The sequence below is a fragment of the Telopea speciosissima genome, unplaced genomic scaffold (assembly GCF_018873765.1).
Source record: "Telopea speciosissima isolate NSW1024214 ecotype Mountain lineage unplaced genomic scaffold, Tspe_v1 Tspe_v1.0315, whole genome shotgun sequence".
NCBI classification, from domain to species: domain Eukaryota; kingdom Viridiplantae; phylum Streptophyta; class Magnoliopsida; order Proteales; family Proteaceae; genus Telopea; species Telopea speciosissima.
Window position 1 is genome coordinate 11234 of NW_025317651.1, and position 19755 is coordinate 30988.

The 19755-nt window shown below is 39.9% G+C and overlaps 1 protein-coding gene across 1 annotated transcript; it reads right to left on the reverse strand.

Annotated features, from left to right (window-relative positions):
* Nucleotides 1-593: 593 nt before the first annotated feature.
* LOC122647973 lies at nt 594-4015 on the reverse strand. The gene is made up of 4 exons (XM_043841260.1): nt 3640-4015; nt 2433-3556; nt 2039-2333; nt 594-1549 (listed from the first exon to the last, which is right to left on the reverse strand). The coding sequence occupies exons 1-4, from the start codon at nt 4013-4015 to the stop codon at nt 594-596; spliced, it is 2751 nt and encodes a 916-aa protein (XP_043697195.1).
* Between the last annotated feature and the right edge of the window lie 15740 nt (nt 4016-19755).

The following is a 19755-nucleotide window of genomic DNA, read 5'->3' on the forward strand; positions in this document are numbered from 1 at the left end:
CCATTTAATAAGATGGAAAAACAGGGAGTGTCAACACAAGCCCTCACCCAACCAATGAACTTCTGAGGAAAACCCATTCTTTCCATAATCTCAAACAAGAATTTCCTACTAAGGGAGTCATAAGCTTTATGGAGATCAATCTTCAAAACTGTTGTAGGGCTAGTTCCTTTCTGCTCAATCCCTCGGGCCACATCATGACAGACAAGAATGTTGTCCACAATAGACCTTCCCTTGATAAATGCAGACTAGGTGTCTCTCACCACCTGCCCAACCACTCCTTGTAATCTATAAGATAAGATTTTTGTAATGATCTTATAAAAAAGATTGCAGAGAGCTATGGGCCTATATCCCGCAAAAGAAGAGACATAACCCGTCTTAGGAATAAGGCTAATAAACGTAGCATTGATCGAACTAGGAAGACTAGTCTTGCTGAAGAACCACTGCACTACCAAAGTCAAATCTTCACCAATCACATCCCAAGAATGTTTGAAGAACGCAGCCCCAAACTCATCCGGACCTGGAGCTTTGGAATTTTTCATAGCAAACACAACCTCCATAATCTCCTTATTGGACACCCTTCCAATGAGACTTTCCTATTGAGCAAGAGACAGACCATGCTGCAAGGGAACCGAACTGGGCATAAAACCATTATCAACTGAATCAGCCCCAAACAATTTCTTGTAGAAAGAGACAGCTTCTCCTTTGATTTGGCTAGGGTCCTTGACAATGTTTCCTCCTTCCCCTTGAATCTCCAGAATATGTTTCCTATGCTGCCTACAAATCATAGATTTGTGGAAGAAACTATTATTACCATCCCCCAGCTGAATATACTTCACCCTAGACTTCTCCTTTAAAAACTTTTCCTCAGTAGGCAAGGCTTCCCATAACTTCACCTTTGCTTGTGTCTCCAAAAGAACCAAATTCAGGTCATCAGGGTGCTCACCAAGATTGCATTGGGTCTGGTACAGCTCAGTCTCCGCAGCCTTTACCGCAAGAAAAACATCTCCAATGCACTCTTTGTTCCACTTCCTCAACTCCTTCTTAACATTCCTTAACCGGGCAGCAAACCGAAGAATAGGATTGAGGGACATGCTAACAGGCTGCTCCCAGCCCTTCCGCACCAAATCATCAAACCCTTCTCTACCAATCCAAGCTTCAAAAAACCTGAAAGGTTTAGGGCCAAAGTTAGTCTCATCTAACACAGCCACCACCACTGGAGAACGGTTAGAGAGACCAGGAGGGTGGAAGGTAGCTTCTGAAGATCTGAACACATCCATCCAAGCCAGATTCACCATCACCCTATCTAGCTTACAGCAGATTCGAGTAACACCACTTTGTCTATTATTCCAGGTCATAGCTTCCCCTTTCCACTTCAGGTCAATCAGCTCAGAGTCATCAATAAAATTGTTCAAGTCATCCTTAGCCTCCAACCGAATAGGGTCTCCACCTATTTTCTCATTTTGATTCCGGATAACATTAAAATCCCCCAAAACAGCCCAAGGGTAAACAATAGCACTAGCAAAAGTCCCCACATCCTCCAAAAACCTTCCTACCAGTCACAGTATTAAGAGCGTACACTACAGTACAGAGGAAAGAGGCATTGGTTCCCACAATCGACACCTTGACATGAATAAATTGCTTAGATTTTTGAATTTCTTCCACCTTAAAGAAATTCGGATCCCAGCCCAACCAAATACGAACAGTGTTGTCAAACTCACCATTGTGCACATACTTCCAATCTGAAATAAAATTGTCGCACAATTGTCCACCTTAACTTTTGTTTCCAGAAGACAAACCAATTTAGCTTGATGGTCTTTACACACCTTCTTAATCCCTAGCCGTTTGGTTGAGGCATTCATGCCTCTAACATTCCAAGCTAAACACTTCATTTAGCATCAAGGTTAGATCCGTCAACTCCCCCTTTACTAGGTCCGTCTCCCTTAGCTCCACTAGACTCTTTCGGGTTTAAGAGAACCCGTTGGGCCTGGAACTTAGACCCCCTCCCCGTGGGTTGGCCCAGAATTTAAATGGCCCGTACCTTTCCCAGACTGCCCTTGGCCTGTCCGAATCTCCGCAGCTTGCTTTTTTAATCTTTCAAAATTGACTGAGGGTTTAGTAGGAGTCAGGCTTGCCCCTTTTCCTTTCAAAGACCGTAGCTCTTCTCCACTTTCATTTCTTTCCAAAACTGGGTCTTCCTTTCTCGTAGCCGGTTCACCAAATTCCTTCCCCAATGGAGACAGATTAGGATTCTTCAATTCCAAAGGATTAGCCACGGCCAGCTCATCTATACCCCCATCACTTTCTCCATTATCTAAAAAAGACGCACTAGGGATCTTCTCAATATGGCAAGTGTTAAAATTTGCACTCACTTTCTGGACAGCCACTCTTGACCGTGGGTCCTCCTAAAAAAAAACTCCATCAAATCCTCCCACCTGAATATTCTCATATCTAGCCAAATCCGCTCCATTATCTCCCTCCATTCCCAAATTAGGAATGATAGCTAATGGCTGGGGGGAAGGATCTTCTACCTCTTGGCCATAATCATTGCCTAACAGGATGGCATAGGAATCCGGATCCAACGTCATCTCAGTCGGATCATAATGTACCTCCTCCGTCAGATTTTCCAACAAGGCAAAAGCGTTGGATTGGGAAACTTCTTTGATAATATTCTGTCCACCAATTGACTCAGATTTTCTCGAAATAATCTTGCCAAAACTGTTATCATTGCCCAAAGATTGGGTAACCCCCTTCCCTTTATTATTGTGAGCAATTAAGGAAACCAAATTCGAATCTGAAATTCCAATTCCAGCCTGCCTGGCTGGCTGTCCAGCCTCTGTTCTGGCAAAATCACCACCACCTTCTTTTCCGGCATCATCCTTCACCCGCCATTCCTGCTTAGTTTTCGAATGTTTCTGGTTTGGAATGCAGCTAACAAACTTACAAGAATCAATAAGATGCCCAAAAACCCTGCAATGCTTACAACGGGGAGGTTTCCAATCATAAGCCACACGTTGATTGAAAGCAACGCCATCATCTCTATAAACTGGAATGGAAGAGGGAAGATCTTTGTCCGCAGCAACTTTCACACACAAGTGAGCATAGGACAGCCTCTCCATGGATCTAGTCATTTTGTCAGTCATAATAGGCTTTCCAATGACACTCCCAATCGAACTAAGAGCCTCAGAAGACCAGAAATGAAACGGAAGGTTGGGAAGAGAAATCAAAACCGGGACAGAACATAAATCAACCCTATCCAAGCAAGCATCTGGACTCCAAGGGCGCAGAATCATTAGTCTTCGTTGAACATACCATGGCCCCCCTTCGAGAACTTTAGTCTTGTCATCTTCAAGGTTAAAATGAAAAACGAAAATTCCACTGTCTAATAAATTAACCTCAACATGGCCTGCAATCTTCCATTGTTTCAACAACATATCCCGGGCAAAAATAAAGCTAGGCCTGCCCCCAATAAAGTGCCCCATAAGGGTGTTCTTCCACTTCTCAAGACCTTTCTTAATCATCGAATCCGGGCATTTCGCAGCCAAAGCACCATCAATCTCTTCAGGTTCAATATAAGACAGTTTCAGCCCATCTCCATACATCGAACAAGATGAAGAGGAAAGAGGGCTGACCATGGAACACCAACATTCTTCCTTGTCTTCTCATATGCACCACTTGAAGAACCTTCCTGCTGCTGTAAAAGAACTCCAGAACCAGCACCCTCCTCCAACGGATCATCCAAAACAAGAGTATTTTCCCCCACAGCCGAAGGACCTCCAACATGCAGCAGCCTACCACCATTGCCATCACCTTGCACCACCGAAACATCCAAGCCCAAAACATCAGCACCACCTATAGAACCACCAAGAACAGGCCACTCACCACCCCCCAAACCACCAAGGGCAGCCGCTCCATCACCAGCCTCACCCGAACCACTCACACTCCCCCCACCTTCCCTCCCTCTCGGACTGAGAAGAGGGGGAAGACCATTAGCTGGAGCTAATGGCCTGCCCGCCATCACCAAGAGCAACCACCTAGACCCTCACTCTCAAAATTGCCAGAGCTTCTCTCTCCTCAACCTTCGAATAGATACCTATTTCGACATATGTTCTTTTTCGCTTTAAACCAGACTGGGTGGGTCGTTTGGGGTTATTTGGGGGTATTTCTGTACTTTTTTGGGCTTGAGATTCTCTAAAAAGTGTCTTTTCCTCTTATTAGACGTGTGGATGCGATGTTGAGGTTCGAGACCTTCGAATCGATACCTATTTCGACATATGTTCACTTTCTATTTAAACCAGACCAGGTGGGTCATTTGGGGTTATTTGGGGGCATTTCTGTACTGTTTTGGCCTTGGGATTTTCTAAAAAGTGTCCTTATCTCTTATTAGACGTGTGTATGCGATGTTGTGGGTCATGACCTTCGAATCAATACCTATTTCTACATATGTTCATTTTCGGTATAAACCAAACCGGGTGGGTCGTTTGGGGTTATTTGGAGGCATTTCTGTACTTTTTTAGGTTTTATATTTTTTAAAAAGTGTCCTTATCTCTTATTAGACGTGTGGATACGATGTTGAGGTCATGCCCTTCGAATCGATACCTATTTCGGCATATGTTCATTTTTTGTTTAAACCAGACTGGGTGGGTCGTTTGGGGTTATATAGGGGGCATTGCTGTACTTTTGTGGATGTGGGATTTTCTAAAAAGTGTCCTTATCTCTTATTAGACGTGTGGATGCGACGTTGATGGTCGTTTGGGATTATTTGGGGGCATTTCTATACTTTTTAGGGCCTGTGATTTTTTAAAAAGTGTCTTTAACTCTTATTAGAAGTGTGGATGCGATGTTGAGGGTCGTGTCCTTCGAATCGATACCTATTTCGACATATGTTCATATTCGATTTAAACCAGACCGGGTGGGTCATTTAGGGTTATTTGGGGGCATTTCTGTACTTTTTTGGGTTTGGAACTTTCTAAAAAGTGTCCTTAGCTCTTATTTGAAGTGTGGATGCGATGTTGAGGGTCGTGACCTTCGAATCGATACCTATTTCGGCATATGTTCATTTTTTGTTTAAACCAGACCGGGTGGGTCATTTGGGGTTCTTTGGGGGCAATTCTGTACTTTTTTGGGCTTTTGATTTCCTAAAAAGTGTCCTTATCTCTTATTAGAAGTGTGGATGCAATGTTGAGGGTCGTGACCTTCGAATCGATACCTATTTTGACATATGTTCATTTTCGATTTAAACCAGACCGGGTGGGTTGTTTGCGATTATTTGGGAGCATTTCTGTACTTTTTTGGGTTTGGTATTTTCTAAAAAGTTTCTTTATCACTTATTAGACGTGTGGATGCGATGTTGAGGGTCGTGACCTACAAATCGAGACCTATTTTCGCATATGTTCATTTTTTGTTTAAACCAGACCGGGTGGGTGGTTTGGGGTTATTTGGGTATTTTTGTACTTTTTTGGGCTTGGGATTTACTAAAAAGTGTCCTTATCTCTTATTAGATGTGTGGATACGATGTTGAGGGTCGTGACCGTCGAATCGATACCTATTTCGACATATGTTCATTTTTTGTTTAAACTAGACCAGGTGGGTCATTTGGGGTTATTTGGGGGAATTTCTGTACTTTTCTTGGGTTTGGTATTTCCAAAAAAGTGTCCTTATATCTTATCGGAAGTGTGGATGCAATGTTGAGAATCGTGACCTTCGAATCGATACGTATTTTGACATATGTTCATTTTCGGTCCGAACTAGAACCTGTGGGTCGTTTTGAGATATTTGGGGGCATTTTGGTACTTTTATTGGTTTGGGATTTTCTAAAAAATGTCATTATCACATTTTAGACATGTGAATGCGATGTTGAGGGTCGTGGCCTTCGAAGCGATACCTATTTCGGCATATGTTCATTTTTGGTTTAAACTAGACCGGGTGGGTCGTTTGGGGTTTTTTTGGGCCAATTCTGTATTTTTTTGGGTTTTGGGTTTTCTAAAAAGTGTCATTATCTTTTATTAGAAGTGTGGATGCAATGTTGAGGGTCGTGACCATCGAATCGATACCTATTTTGACATATGTTCATTTTCGGTTTAAACCAGACCGGGTGGGTCGTTCGCAGTTATTTGGGGGCATTTCTATACTTTTTTGGGTTTGGTATTTTCTAAAAAGTGTCCTTATCTCTTATTAGACGTGTGGATGCGATGTTAAGGGTCGTGACCTACAAATCGAGACCTATTTTGGCATATGCTCTTTTTTTGTTTAAACCAAACCGGGTGGGTGGTTTGGGGTTATTTTTGGGCATTTTTGTACTTTTTTGGGCTTGGGATTTACTAAAAAGTATCCTTATCTCTTATTAGATGTGTGGATACGATGTTGAGGCTCGTGACCGTCGAATCGATACCTATTTCGACATATGTTCATTTTTTGTTTAAACCAGACCAGGTGGGTCGTTTGGGGTTATTTGGGGGAATTTCTGTACTTTTCTTAGGTTTAGTATTTTCAAAAAAGTGTCCTTATCTCTTATTGGTAGTGTGGATGCAATATTGAGAATCGTGACCTTCGAATCGATACGTATTTTGACATATGTTCATTTTCGGTCCGAACTAAAACCAGTGGGTCGTTTTGAGATAATTGGGGGCATTTTGGTACTTTTTTGGGTTTGGGATTTTCTAAAAAGTGTCCTTATAACTTTTTAGACGTGTGGATGAGATGTTGAGGGTTCTTACCTGCGAATCGATACCTATTCCGACATATGTTCATTTTTTGTTAAAATTGGACCAGGTGGGTCATTTAGGTTTATTTGGGGGCATTTCTGTACTTTTTTGGATTTGGGGTTTTCTAAAAAATGTCCTTATCTCTAATTAGACGTGTCGATGCAATGTTGTGGGTCGTGACCTTCAAATCAATACATATTTTGACATATGTTCATTTTCGATTTAAACCAGATCGGGTGGGTCATTTGGGGTTATTTGGCGGCATTTCTGTACTTTTTTGGGTTTGGTATTTTCTAAAAAGTGTCCTTATCTCTTATTAGATGTGTGGATGCGATGTTGAGGGTCATGACCTTCGAATCGATAGTTATGTCGATATATGCTCATTTTCGGTTTAAACCAGATCGGGTGGGTCGTTTGGGGTTATTTGGTGGCATTTCTATACTTTTTTGGGTTTGGTAATTTCTTAAAAGTGTCCTTATCTCTTATTAGACGTGTGGATGCGATGTTGAGGGTCATGACCTTCGAATCGATACCTATTTTGGCATATGTTCATTTTCGGTTTAAACCAGACTGGGTAGGTCGTTTGGGTTTATTTTAGGGCCATTTCTGTACTTTTTTGGGCTTGGGATTTTCTAAAAAGTGTCTTTATCTCTTATTAGACATGTGAATGCGATGTTGCGGGTCAAGACCTTTGAATCGATACCTATTTCGACATATGTTCATTTTTTGTTTAAACCAGACCGAGTGGGTTGTTTGGGGTTATTTGGGGGCGTTTCTATACTATTTTGGTCTTGGGATTTCTAAAAAGTGTCACTATCCCTTATTAGACTTGTGTATGGATTGTTGAGGGTCATGACCTTCGAATCAATACCTATTTCTATATATGTTCATTTTCGGTATAAACCAGACTGGTGGGTCGTTTGGGGTTATTTGGGGGCATTTCTGTACTTTTTTGGGTTTTGTATTTTTTAAAAAGTGTCCTTGTCTCTTATTAGACGTGTGGATACGATGTTGATGGTCGTGACCTTCGAATCGATACCTATTTTGACATATATTCATTTTCGGTTTAAACCAGACCAGGTAGTTCGTTTGCGGTTATTTGGGGGCATTTCTATACTTTTTTGGGTTTGGTATTTTCTAAAAAGTGTCCTTATCTCTAATTAGACGTGTTGATGCGATGTTGAGGGTCGTGACCATCGAATCAATACTTATTTCGATATATGTTCATTTTCGGTTTAAACCAGACCGGTTGGGTCCTTTGGGGTTATTTGGGGCATTTCTGTACTTTTTTGGGTTTTGTATTTTCTAAAAAGTGTCATTATCTCTTATTAGATGTGTGGATACGATGTAGAGGGTCATGACCTTCGAATCGATAGTTATGTCGATATATATGCTCATTTTTCGTTTAAACCAAACCGGGTGGGTAGTTTGGCTTATTTGGTGGCATTTCTATACTTTTTTGAGTTTGGTAATTTCTAAAAAGTGTCCTTATCTCTTATTGGACGTGTGGATGCGATGTTGAGGGTCGTGACCTTCGAATCGATACCTATTTCGATATATGTTCATTTTTGGTTTAAACCAGACCGAGTGGGTCGTTTGGGGTTATTTGGGGGCATTTCTATACTATTTTGGTCTTGGGATTTCTAAAAAGTGTCATTATCCCTTATTAGACTTGTGTATGGATTGTTGAGGGTCATGACCTTCGAATCAATACCTATTTCTATATATGTTCATTTTCGGTATAAACCAGACCGGGTGGGTCGTTTGGGGTTATTTGGGGGCATTTCTGTACTTTTTTGGGTTTTGTATTTTTTAAAAAGTGTCCTTGTCTCTTATTAGACGTGTGGATACGATGTTGATGGTCGTGACCTTCGAATCGATACCTATTTTGACATATATTCATTTTCGATTTAAACCAGACCAGGTAGTTCGTTTGCGGTTATTTGGGGGCATTTCTATACTTTTTTGGGTTTGGTATTTTCTAAAAAGTGTCCTTATCTCTAATTAGACGTGTTGATGCGATGTTGAGGGTCGTGACCGTCGAATCAATACTTATTTCGACATATGTTCATTTTCGGTTTAAACCAGACCGGTTGGGTCCTTTGGGGTTATTTGGCGGCATTTCTGTACTTTTTTGGGTTTTGTATTTTCTAAAAAGTGTCCTTATCTCTTATTAGATGTGTGGATACGATGTAGAGGGTCATGACCTTCGAATCGATAGTTATGTCGATATATATGCTCATTTTTCGTTTAAACCAGACCGGGTGGGTAGTTTGGGTTATTTGGTGGCATTTTTATACTTTTTTGAGTTTGGTAATTTCTAAAAAGTGTCCTTATCTCTTATTGGACGTGTGGATGCGATGTTGAGGGTCATGACCATCGAATCAATACCTATTTCTACATATGTTCATTTTCGGTATAAACCAGATCGAGTGGGTCGTTCGGGTTATTTGGGGGCATTTCTGTACTTTTTTGGGTTTGGGATTTTCTAAAAAGTGTCCTTATCACTTTTTAGACGTGTGGATGCGATGTTGAGGGTTCTTACCTGCGAATCGATACCTATTCCGACATATGTTCATTTTTTGTTAAAACCAGACCAGGTGGGTCGTTTAAGTTTATTTGGGGGCATTTCTGTACATTTTTGGATTTGGGATTTTCTAAAAAGTGTCCTCTCGAATTAGACGTGTCGATATGATGTTGAGGGTCGTGACCCTCGAATCAATACATATTTTGACATATGTTCATTTTCGGTTTTAACCAGACCGGGTGGGTCGTTTGGGGTTATTTGGCGGCATTTCTATACTTTTTCGAGTTTCGTATTTTCTAAAAAGTGTCGTTATCTCTTATTAGATGTGTGGATGCGATGTTGAGGGTCATGACCTTCGAATCGATAGCTATGTCGATATATGCTCACTTTCAGTTTAAACCAGACCGGGTGGGTCGTTTGGGGTTATTTGGTGGCATTTCAATATTTTTTTGGGTTTTGTAATTTATAAAAAGTGTCCTTATCTCTTATTAGATATGTGGATACGATGTTGAGGGTCGTGAGCGTCGAATCGATACCTATTTTGACATATGTTCATTTTTTATTTAAACCAGATCGGGTGGGTCGTTTGGGGTTATTTGGGGGCATTTCTGTACTATTTTGGTCTTGCAATTTCTAAAAAGTGTCCTGATCTCTTATTAGACGTGTGTATGGATTGTTGAGGGTCATGACCTTCGAATAAAGACCTATTTCTATATGTGTTCATTTTCGGTATAAACCAGACCGGGTGGGTCGTTTGGGGTTATTTGGGCACATTTCTATACTTTTTTGGGTTTTGTATTTTTTTAAAAGTGTCCTTATCTCTTATTAGACATGTGGATACGATGTTGAGGGTCGTGACCTTCGAATCGATACCTATTTTGGCATATATTCATTTTTGGTTTAAACCAGATTGGGTGGGTCATTTGTGGTTATTTGGGGGGCATTTCTGTACTTTTTTGGGTTTTGTGTTTTCTAAAAAGTCTTCTTATCTCTTATTAGACGGTTGCGATGTTGAGGGTCGTGACCTTCGAATTGATACCTATTTATGCATATGTTCATTTTCGGTTTAAACCAGACCAGGTGGGTCGTTTGGGGTTATTTGGGGGCAATTCTGTACTTTTTTGGGATTTGGATTTTCTAAAAAGTGTCCTTATCTCTTGTTAGACATGTGGATGCAATGTTGAGGGTCGTGACCTTCGAATCGATACCTATTTTGACATACGTTCATTTCTTATTTAAACCGACCAGGTAGTTCGTTTGCGGTAATTTCGGGGCATTTCTGTACTTTTTTGGGTTTGGTATTTACTAAAAAGCGTTCTTATCTCTTATTAGACATGTGGATACAATGTTGAGGGTCGTGATCCCTTAGAATCGATACCTATTTTGGCATACATTCATTTTTGGTTTAACTAGACCGGGTGGGTGATTTGGGGTTATTTGGGGGTATTTCTATAATTTTTTGGGTTTTGTATTCTTTAAAAATTGTCCTTATCTCTTAATAGACGTGTGGTTGCGATATTAAGGGTCGTGACCTCCGAATCGATACCTATTTCGGCATATGTTCATTTTCGATTGAAAACAGACTGGATGGGTCATTTTGTGTTATTAGGGGCATTTTTGTACTTTTTTGGGCTTTGGATTTTCAAAAAAGTGTCCTTATTTTTTATTAGAGGTGTGGATGCGATGTTGAGGGTCGTGACCGTCGAATCGATACCTATTTCGACATATGTTCATTTTTTGTTTAAACCAGACCAGGTGGGTCATTTGGGGTTATTTGGGGGAATTTCTGTACTTTTCTTGGGTTTGGTATTTTCAAAAAAGTGTCCTTATCTCTTATTGGAAGTGTGGACGGAATGTTGAGAATCATGACCTTCGAATCGATACATATTTGGACATATGTTCATTTTCGATCTGAACTAGAACCGGTGGGTTGTTTTGAGATATTTGGAGGCATTTAGTTACTTTTTTGGGTTTGGGATTTTCTAAAAAGTGTCCTTATCACTTTTTAGATGTGTGGCTGTGATGTTGAGGGTTCTAACCTGCGAATCGATACCTATTCTAACATATGTTCATTTTTTGTTAAAACCAGACCAGGTGGATCGTTTAGGTTTATTTGGGGGCATTTCTGTACTTTTTTGGATTTGGGATTTTCTAAAAAGTGTCCTTATCTCTAATTAGACGTGTCGATGCGATGTTGAGGGTCGTGACCTTCGAATCAATACCTATTTTGACATATGTTGATTTTCGGTTTAAACCAGACCGGGTGGGTCGTTTGGGGTTATTTGGCGGCATTTCATTACTTTTTTGGATTTGATATTTTCTAAAAAGTGATCTTATCTCCTATTAGATGTGTGGAAGCGATGTTGAGGGTCATGACCTTCGAATCGATAGTTATGTCGATATATGCTCATCTTTCGGTTTAAACCAAACCGGGTGGGTCGTTTGGGGTTATTTGGTGGCATTTTTATACTTTTTTGGGTTTGGTAATTTCTAAAAAGTGTCTTGATCTCTTATTGGACGTGTGGATGCGATGTTGAGGGTCGTGACCTTCGAATCGATACCTATTTCGGCATATGTTCATTTTCGATTTAAACCAAACAGGGTGGGTCGTTTGGGGTTATTTTTGGGGCATTTATGTACTTTTTTGGGCTTGCGATTTTCTAAAAAGTGTTTTTATCTCTTATTAGACGTGTGGATGCGATGTTGAGGGTCGAGACCTTCGAATCGATACATATTTCGACATATGTGCATTTTCGATTTAAACCTGACCGGGTGGATCGTTTGGGGTTATTTGGGGGCATTTTTCTGTACTGTTTTGGTCTTGGGATTTCTAAAAAGTGTTATTATCTCTTATTAGACGTGCGTATGGATTGTTGAGGGTCATGACCTTCGAATCAATACCTATTTCTATATATGTTCATTTTCGGTATAAACCAAACCGGGTGGGTTGTTCGGAGTTATTTGGGGGCATTTCTATACTTTTTTAGGTTTTGTATTTTTTAAAAAGTGTCCTTATCACTTATTAGACGTGTGGATACGATGTTGATGGTCGTGACCTTCGAATCGATACCTATTTTGGCATATATTCATTTTTGGTTTAAACCAGATTGGGTGGGTCGTTTGTGGTTATTTGGGAGGCATTTCTGTACTTTTTTGGGTTTGGGATTTTCTAAAAAATGTCCTTATCTCTTATTAGACATGTGGATGCGATGTTGAGGGTCGTGACCTTCGAATCAATTCCTATTTTGGCATATGTTCATTTTCGGTTTAAACTAGACTAGGTGGTTTGTTTGGGGTTATTTGGGGGCATTTCTGTACTTTTTTGGGTTTGGTATTTTCTAAAAAGTGTTCTTATCTCTAATTAGACGTGTCGATGTGATGTTGAGGGTCGTGACCGTCGAATCAATACCTATTTGGACATGTGTTCATTTTCGGTTTATACCAGACCAGTTGGGTCCTTTGAGGTTATTTGGCGGCATTTCTATACTTTTTTTGGTTTGATATTTTCTAAAAAGTGTCCTTATCTGTTATTAGATGTGTGGATGCGATGTTGAGGGTTGTGACCTTCGAATCGATAGCTATGTCGGTATATGCCCATTTTCGGTTTAAACCAGACAGGGTGGGTTGTTTGGGGTTATTTGGGGGCATATTTATACTTTTTTGGGTTTGGTATTTTCTAAAAAGTGTCCTTATCTCTTATTACACGTGTGGATGCGATGTTGAGGGTCGTGACCTTCGAATCGATACATATTTCGACATATGTTCATTTTTTGTTCAAACCAGACTAGGTGGGTCATTTGGGGTTATTTGGTGGAATTTCTGTATTTTTTTGGGATTGAGAATTTCTAAAAAGTGTCTTTACCACTTATTAGACGTGTGGATGTTGAGGGTCGAGACCTTCGAATCGATACCTATTTTGACATATGTTCATTTTCGGTTTAAACCAGACCGGTGGGTTATTTGGGGGCATTTCTGTACTATTTTCGCCTTGGGATTTTTGAAAAAGTGTCCTTATCTCTTATTAGACGTGTGTATGCGATGTTGTGGGTCATGACCTTCGAATCAATACCTATTTCTACATATGTTCATTTTCGGTATAAACCAAACCGGGTGGGTTGTTTGGGGTTATTTGGGGGCATTTCTGTACTTTTTTCGGTTGGTAATTTTTAAAAAGTATCCTTATCTTTTATTAGACGTGTGGATACGATGTTGAGGGTCGTGACCTTCGAATCGATACCTATTTTGGCATATGTTCATTTTTTGTTTAAACCAGACTGGGTGGGTCGTTTGGGGTTATTTGGGGGGCATTACTGTACTTTTTTGGGTTTGGGATTTTCCAAAAAGTGTCCTTATCTCTTATTAGAGGTGTGGATGCAATGTTGAGGGTCGTGACCTTCGAATCCATTTCTATTTCGACATATGTTTATTTTCGGTTTAAACCAGACTAGGTGGGTCGTTTGGGGTTATTTGGGGGCATTTCTGTACTTTTTAGGGCCTGTGATTTTCTAAAAAGTGTCTTTATCTCTTATTAGAAGTGTGGATGTGATGTTGAGGGTCGTGTCCTTCGAATCGATACGTATTTCGACATATGTTCATTTTCGGTTTAAACCAGACCAGATGGGTCGTTTAAGGTTATTTGGGGGCATTTCTATACTTTTTTGGGTTTGGAATTTTCTAAAAAGTGTCCTTATCTCGTATTCGACGTGTGGATGCGATGTTGAGGGTCGTGACCTTCGAATCGATACCTATTTCGGCATATATTCATTTTCGGTTTAAACCAGACCAGGTGGGTCTTTTGGGGTTATTTGGGGTCAATTCTGTACTTTTTTGGGTTTTGGATTTTCTAAAAAGTGTCCTTATCTTTCATTAGAAGTGTGGATGTGATGTTGAGGGTCGTGACTAGCAAATCGAGACCTATTTCGTATATGTTCATTTTTTGTTTAAACCAGACCAGGTGGGTGGTTTGGGGTTATTTGGGGGCATTTTTGTCTTTTTTTGGGCTTGGGATTTACTAAAAAGTGTCATTATCTCTTATTAGATGTGTGGATACGATGTTGAGGGTCGTGACCGTCGAATCGATACCTATTTCCACATATGTTCATTTTTTGTTTAAACCAGACCAGGTGGGTCATTTGGGGTTATTTGGGGGAATTTCTGTACTTTTCTTGGGTTTGGTATTTTCAAAAAAGTGTCATTATCTCTTATTGGAAGTGTGGACGGAATGTTGACAATCATGACCTTCGAATCGATACGTATTTGGACATATGTTCATTTCCGATCTGAACTAGAATCGGTGGGTTGTTTTGAGATATTTGGAGGCATTTAGTTACTTTTTTGGGTTTGAGATTTTTTAAAAAGTGTCCTTGTCACTTTTCAGACGTGTGGCTGTGATGTTGACGGTTCTAACCTGCGAATCGATACCTATTCTGACATATGTTCATTTTTTGTTAAAACCAGACCAGGTGGGTCGTTTAGGTTTATTTGGGGGGCATTTCTGTACTTTTTTGGGTTTGGGATTTTCTAAAAAGTGTCCTTATCTCTAATTAGATGTGTCGATGCGATGTTGAGGGTCGTGACCTTCGAATCAATACCTATTTTGACATATGTTCATTTTTGGTTTAAACCAGACCGGGTGGGTCATTTGGGGTTATTTGACGGCATTTCATTACTTTTTTGGGTTTGGTATTTTCTAAAAAGTGACCTTATCTCCTATTAGATGTGTGGAAGCGATGTTGAGGGTCATGACCTTCGAATCGATAGTTATGTCGATATATGCTCATCTTTCGGTTTAAACCAGGCCGGGTGGGTCGTTTGGGGTTATTTGGTGGCATTTCTATACTTTTTTGGGTTTGGTAATTTCCAAAAAGTGTCCTTATCTCTTATTGGACGTGTGGATGCGATGTTGAGGGTCGTGACCTTCGTATCGATACCTATTTTGGCATATGTTCATTTTCGGTTTAAACCTGACCGGGTGGGTCGTTTGGGGATATTTGGGGGCATTTCTGTACTGTTTTGGTCTTGGGATTTCTAAAAAGTGTTATTATCTCTTATTAGACGTGTGTATGGATTGTTGAGGGTCATGACCTTCGAATCAATACCTATTTCTATATATGTTCATTTTCGGTATAAACCAAATCGGGTGGGTCGTTCGGAGTTATTTGGGCGCATTTCTATACTTTTTCAGGTTTTGTATTTTTTAAAAAGTGTCCTTATCACTTATTAGATGTGTGGATACGATGTTGATGGTCGTGACCTTCGAATCGATACCTATTTTGGCATATATTCATTTTTTGTTTAAACCAGATTGGGTGGGTCGTTTGTGGTTATTTGGGAGGCATTTCTGTACTTTTTTGGGTTTGGGATTTTCTAAAAAATTTCCTTATCTCTTATTAGACATGTGGATGTGATGTTGAGGGTCGTGACCTTCGAATCGATTCCTATTTTGGCATATGTTCATTTTCGGTTTAAACCAGACTATGTGGTTCGTTTGGGGTTATTTGGGGGCATTTCTGTACATTTTAGGGCCTGGGATTTTCTAAAAAGTGTCTTTATCTTTTATTAGACGTGTGGATGCGATGTTGAGTGTCGTGTCCTTCTAATCGATACCTGTTTCGACATATGTTCATTTTTGGTTTAAACCAGATCGGGTGAGTCGTTTAGGGTTATTTGGGGGCATTTCTGTACCATTTTGGGTTTGGTATTTTCTAAAAAGTGTCATTATCTCTTATTAGATGTGTGGATGCGATGTTGAGGGTCGTGACCTTCGAATCGATACCTATTTTGGCATATGTTCATTTTCGGTTTAACCTAGATCGGATGGGTCATTTGGGGTTATTTGGGGGCAATTCTGTACTTTTTTGGGCTTTGAATTTTCTAAAAAGTGTCATTATCTCTTGTTAGACGTGTGGATGCAAATGTTGACGGTCGTGACCTTTGAATCAATACCTATTTTGGCATATGTTCATTTTCGGTTTAAACCAGACCCAGGTGGGTCATTGGGGTTATTGGGGGGTATTTCTGTACTTTTTTGGGTTTGGTATTTTCCAAAAAGTGTCCTTATCTCTTATTAGATTTGTGGATACGATGTTGAGGGTCGTGACCGTCAAATCGATACCTATTTCAACATATGTTCATTTTCGATTTAAACCAGACCTAGTGGGTCGTTTGGGTTATTTGGGGGCATTTTTGTAATTTTTTGGGCTTCCAATATTCAAAAAAGGGTCCTTATCTCTTATTAGATGTGTGGATGCGATGTTGGGGATCGTGACCTTCGAATCGATACCTATTTTGACATATGTTCATTTTCGATTTAAACTAGACCGGGTGGGTCTTTTGGGGTTATTTGGGGGCATTTCTGTACTTTTTTGGGTTTGGTATTTTCTAAAAAGTGTCCTTATCTCTTATTAGACGTGTGGATGCGATGTTGAGAATCGTAACCTTCGATCGATATGTAGTTTGACATATGTTCAGTTCTGTATTTTTTGGGTTTAGGATTCGCTAAAAAGTTGTTTTTTATCTCTTATTAGACGTGTGGATGCGATGTTGAGGGTCGTGATCCCTTTGAATCGATACCTATTTCGGCATACATTCATTTTTGGTTTAACTAGACCGGGTGGGTGATTTGGGGTTATTTGGGGGTATTTCTATAATTTTTTGGGTTTTGTATTCTTTAAAAATTGTCCTTATCTCTTAATAGACGTGTGGTTGCGATATTAAGGGTCGTGACCTTCGAATCAATACCTATTTCGGCATATGTTCATTTTCGATTTAAAATAGACTAGGTGGGTCATTTTGGGTTATTTAAGGGCATTTCTGTACTTTTTTGGGCTTGGGATTTTCAAATAAGTGTCCTTATCTTTTATTAGAGGTGTGGATGCGATGTTGAGGGTCGTGACCTATGAATCGATACCTATTTCGGCATATGTTCACTTTTGGTTTAAACCAGACCGGGTGGGTCGTTTGGGGTTATTTGGGGGCATTTTTGTACTTTTTTGGGCATGGGATTCGTTAAAAAGTGTCATTATCTCTTATTAGACGTATGGATGCGATGTTGAGGGTCGTGGACCGCCGAATCGATACGTATTTCGACATATGTTCATTTCCGGTCCGAACTAGAACGGGTGGGTCATTTTAAGATATTTGGGGGCATTTCTGTACTTTTTTGGGTTTGGGATTTTCTAAAAAGTGTCCTTATCTGTTTTAGACGTGTGGATGCGATGTTGAGGGTTCTGACCGCAAATCGATACCTATTCCAACATTTGTTCATTTTTTGTTTAAACCGACGGTGGGTCGTTTAGGTTTATTTAGGGGCATTTCTTTACTTTTTTGGGTTTGGGATTTTCTAAAATGTGTCCTTATCTCTTATTAAACGTGTGTATGCGATGTTGTGGGTCATGACCTTGAATCAATACCTATTTCTACATATGTTCACTTTCGGTATAAACCTGACCGGTGGGTCGTTTGGGATTATTTGGTGGTATTTCTGTATTCTTTTGGGTTTGGCAATTTTTAAAAAGTGTCCTTAGCTTTTATTAGACGTGTGGATACGTTGTTGAGGGTTGTGACCTTCGAATCGATACCTATTTCGGCATATGTTCATTCTTGGTTTAAACCAGATGGTTTGGTCATTTGGGGTTATTTGGGGGCATTGCTGTACTTTTTGTGGGTTTGGGATTTTCTAAAAAGTGTCCTTATCTCTTATTAGACATGTGGATGCGATGTTGAGGGTCGTGACCTTCAAATCGATTCCTATTTCGGCATATGTTCATTTTCGGTTTAAACCAAACTAGGTGGGTCATTTGGGGTTATTTGGGGGCGTTTCTATACTTTTTAGGGCCTGTGATTTTCTAAAAAAGTGTCTTTATCTCTTATTTGACGTGTCGATGCGATGTTGAGGGTCGTAACCTTCGAATCGATACCTATTTTGGCATATGTTCATTTTTGGTTTAAACCAAACCGGGTGGGTCGTTTGGGGTTATTTGGGGGCAATTCTGTACTTTTTTGGGCTTTGAATTTTCTAAAAAGTGTCATTATCTCTTGTTAGACGTGTGGATGCAAATGTTGACGGTCGTGACCTTTGAATCAATACCTATTTTGGCATATGTTCATTTTCGGTTTAAACCAGACCAGGTGGGTCATTCTGGGTTATTTGGGGGTATTTCTGTACTTTTTTGGGTTTGGTATTTTCCAAAAAGTGTCCTTATCTCTTATTAGATTTGTGGATACGATGTTGAGGGTCGTGACCGTTGAATCGATACCTATTTCAACATATGTTCATTTTCGGTTTAAACCAGACCTAGTGGGTCGTTTGGGTTATTTGGGGGCATTTTTGTAATTTTTTGGGCTTGCACTATTCAAAAAAGAGTCCTTATCTCTTATTAGATGTGTGGATGCGATGTTGGGGATCGTGACCTTCGAATCGATACCTATTTAGACATATGTTCATTTTCGATTTAAACCAGACCAGGTGGGTCTTTTGTGGTTATTTGGGGGCATTTCTGTACTTTTTTGGGTTTGGTATTTTCTAAAAAGTGTCCTTATCTCTTATTAGACGTGTGGATGCGATGTTGAGAATCGTAACCTTCGTATCGATATGTAGTTTGACATATGTTCAGTTCTGTACTTTTTTGGGTTTAGGATTCGCTAAAAAGTTGTTTTTTATCTCTTATTAGACGTGTGGATGCGATGTTGAGGGTCGTGATCCCTTTGAATCGATACCTATTTCGGCATACATTCATTTTTGGTTTAACTAGACCGGGTGGGTGATTTGGGGTTATTTGGGGGTATGTCTATAATTTTTTGGGTTTTGTATTCTTTAAAAATTGTCCTTATCTCTTAATAGACGTGTGGTTGCGATATTAAGGGTCGTGACCTTCGAATCAATACCTATTTCGGCATATGTTCATTTTCGATTTAAAATAGACTAGGTGGGTCATTTTGGGTTATTTCAGAGCATTTCTGTACTTTTTTGGGCTTGGGATTTTCAAATAAGTGTCCTTATCTTTTATTAGAGGTGTGGATGCGATGTTGAGGGTCGTGACCTATGAATCGATACCTATTTCGGCATATGTTCACTTTTGGTTTAAACCAGACCGGGTGGGTCGTTTGGGGTTATTTGGGGGCATTTTTGTATTTTTTTGGGCATGGGATTCGTTAAAAAGTGTCATTATCTCTTATTAGACGTATGGATGCGATGTTGAGGGTCGTGACCGTCGAATCGATACGTATTTCGACATATGTTCATTTCCGGTCCGAACTAGAACGGGTGGGTCATTTTAAGATATTTGGGGGCATTTCTGTACTTTTTTGGGTTTGGGATTTTCTAAAAAGTGTCCTTATCTGTTTTAGACGTGTGAATGCGATGTTGAGGGTTCTGACCGGCAAATCGATACCTATTCCAACATTTGTTCATTTTTTGTTTAAACCTGACCAGGTGGGTCGTTTAGGTTTATTTAGGGGCACTTCTTTACTTTTTTGGGTTTGGGATTTTCTAAAATGTGTCCTTATCTCTTATTAAACGTGTGTATG

What these genes read in the sequence shown, in the direction of transcription:
- LOC122647973 (XM_043841260.1), bottom strand. Translation starts at nt 4,015, where the DNA reads ATGGCGGGCAGGCCATTAGCTCCAGCTAATGGTCTTCCCCCTCTTCTC. An exon ending in GAAGACAAGGAAGAATGTTG is followed by an intron (nt 3,557 to 3,639) that starts GTGTTCCATGGT and finishes TTGAACCTGAAG; the next exon opens with AGATTGATGGTGCTTTGGCT. An exon ending in CCAAGGGCAGTCTGGGAAAG is followed by an intron (nt 1,550 to 2,038) that starts GTACGGGCCATT and finishes TGTGACTGGTAG; the next exon opens with GAAGGTTTTTGGAGGATGTG.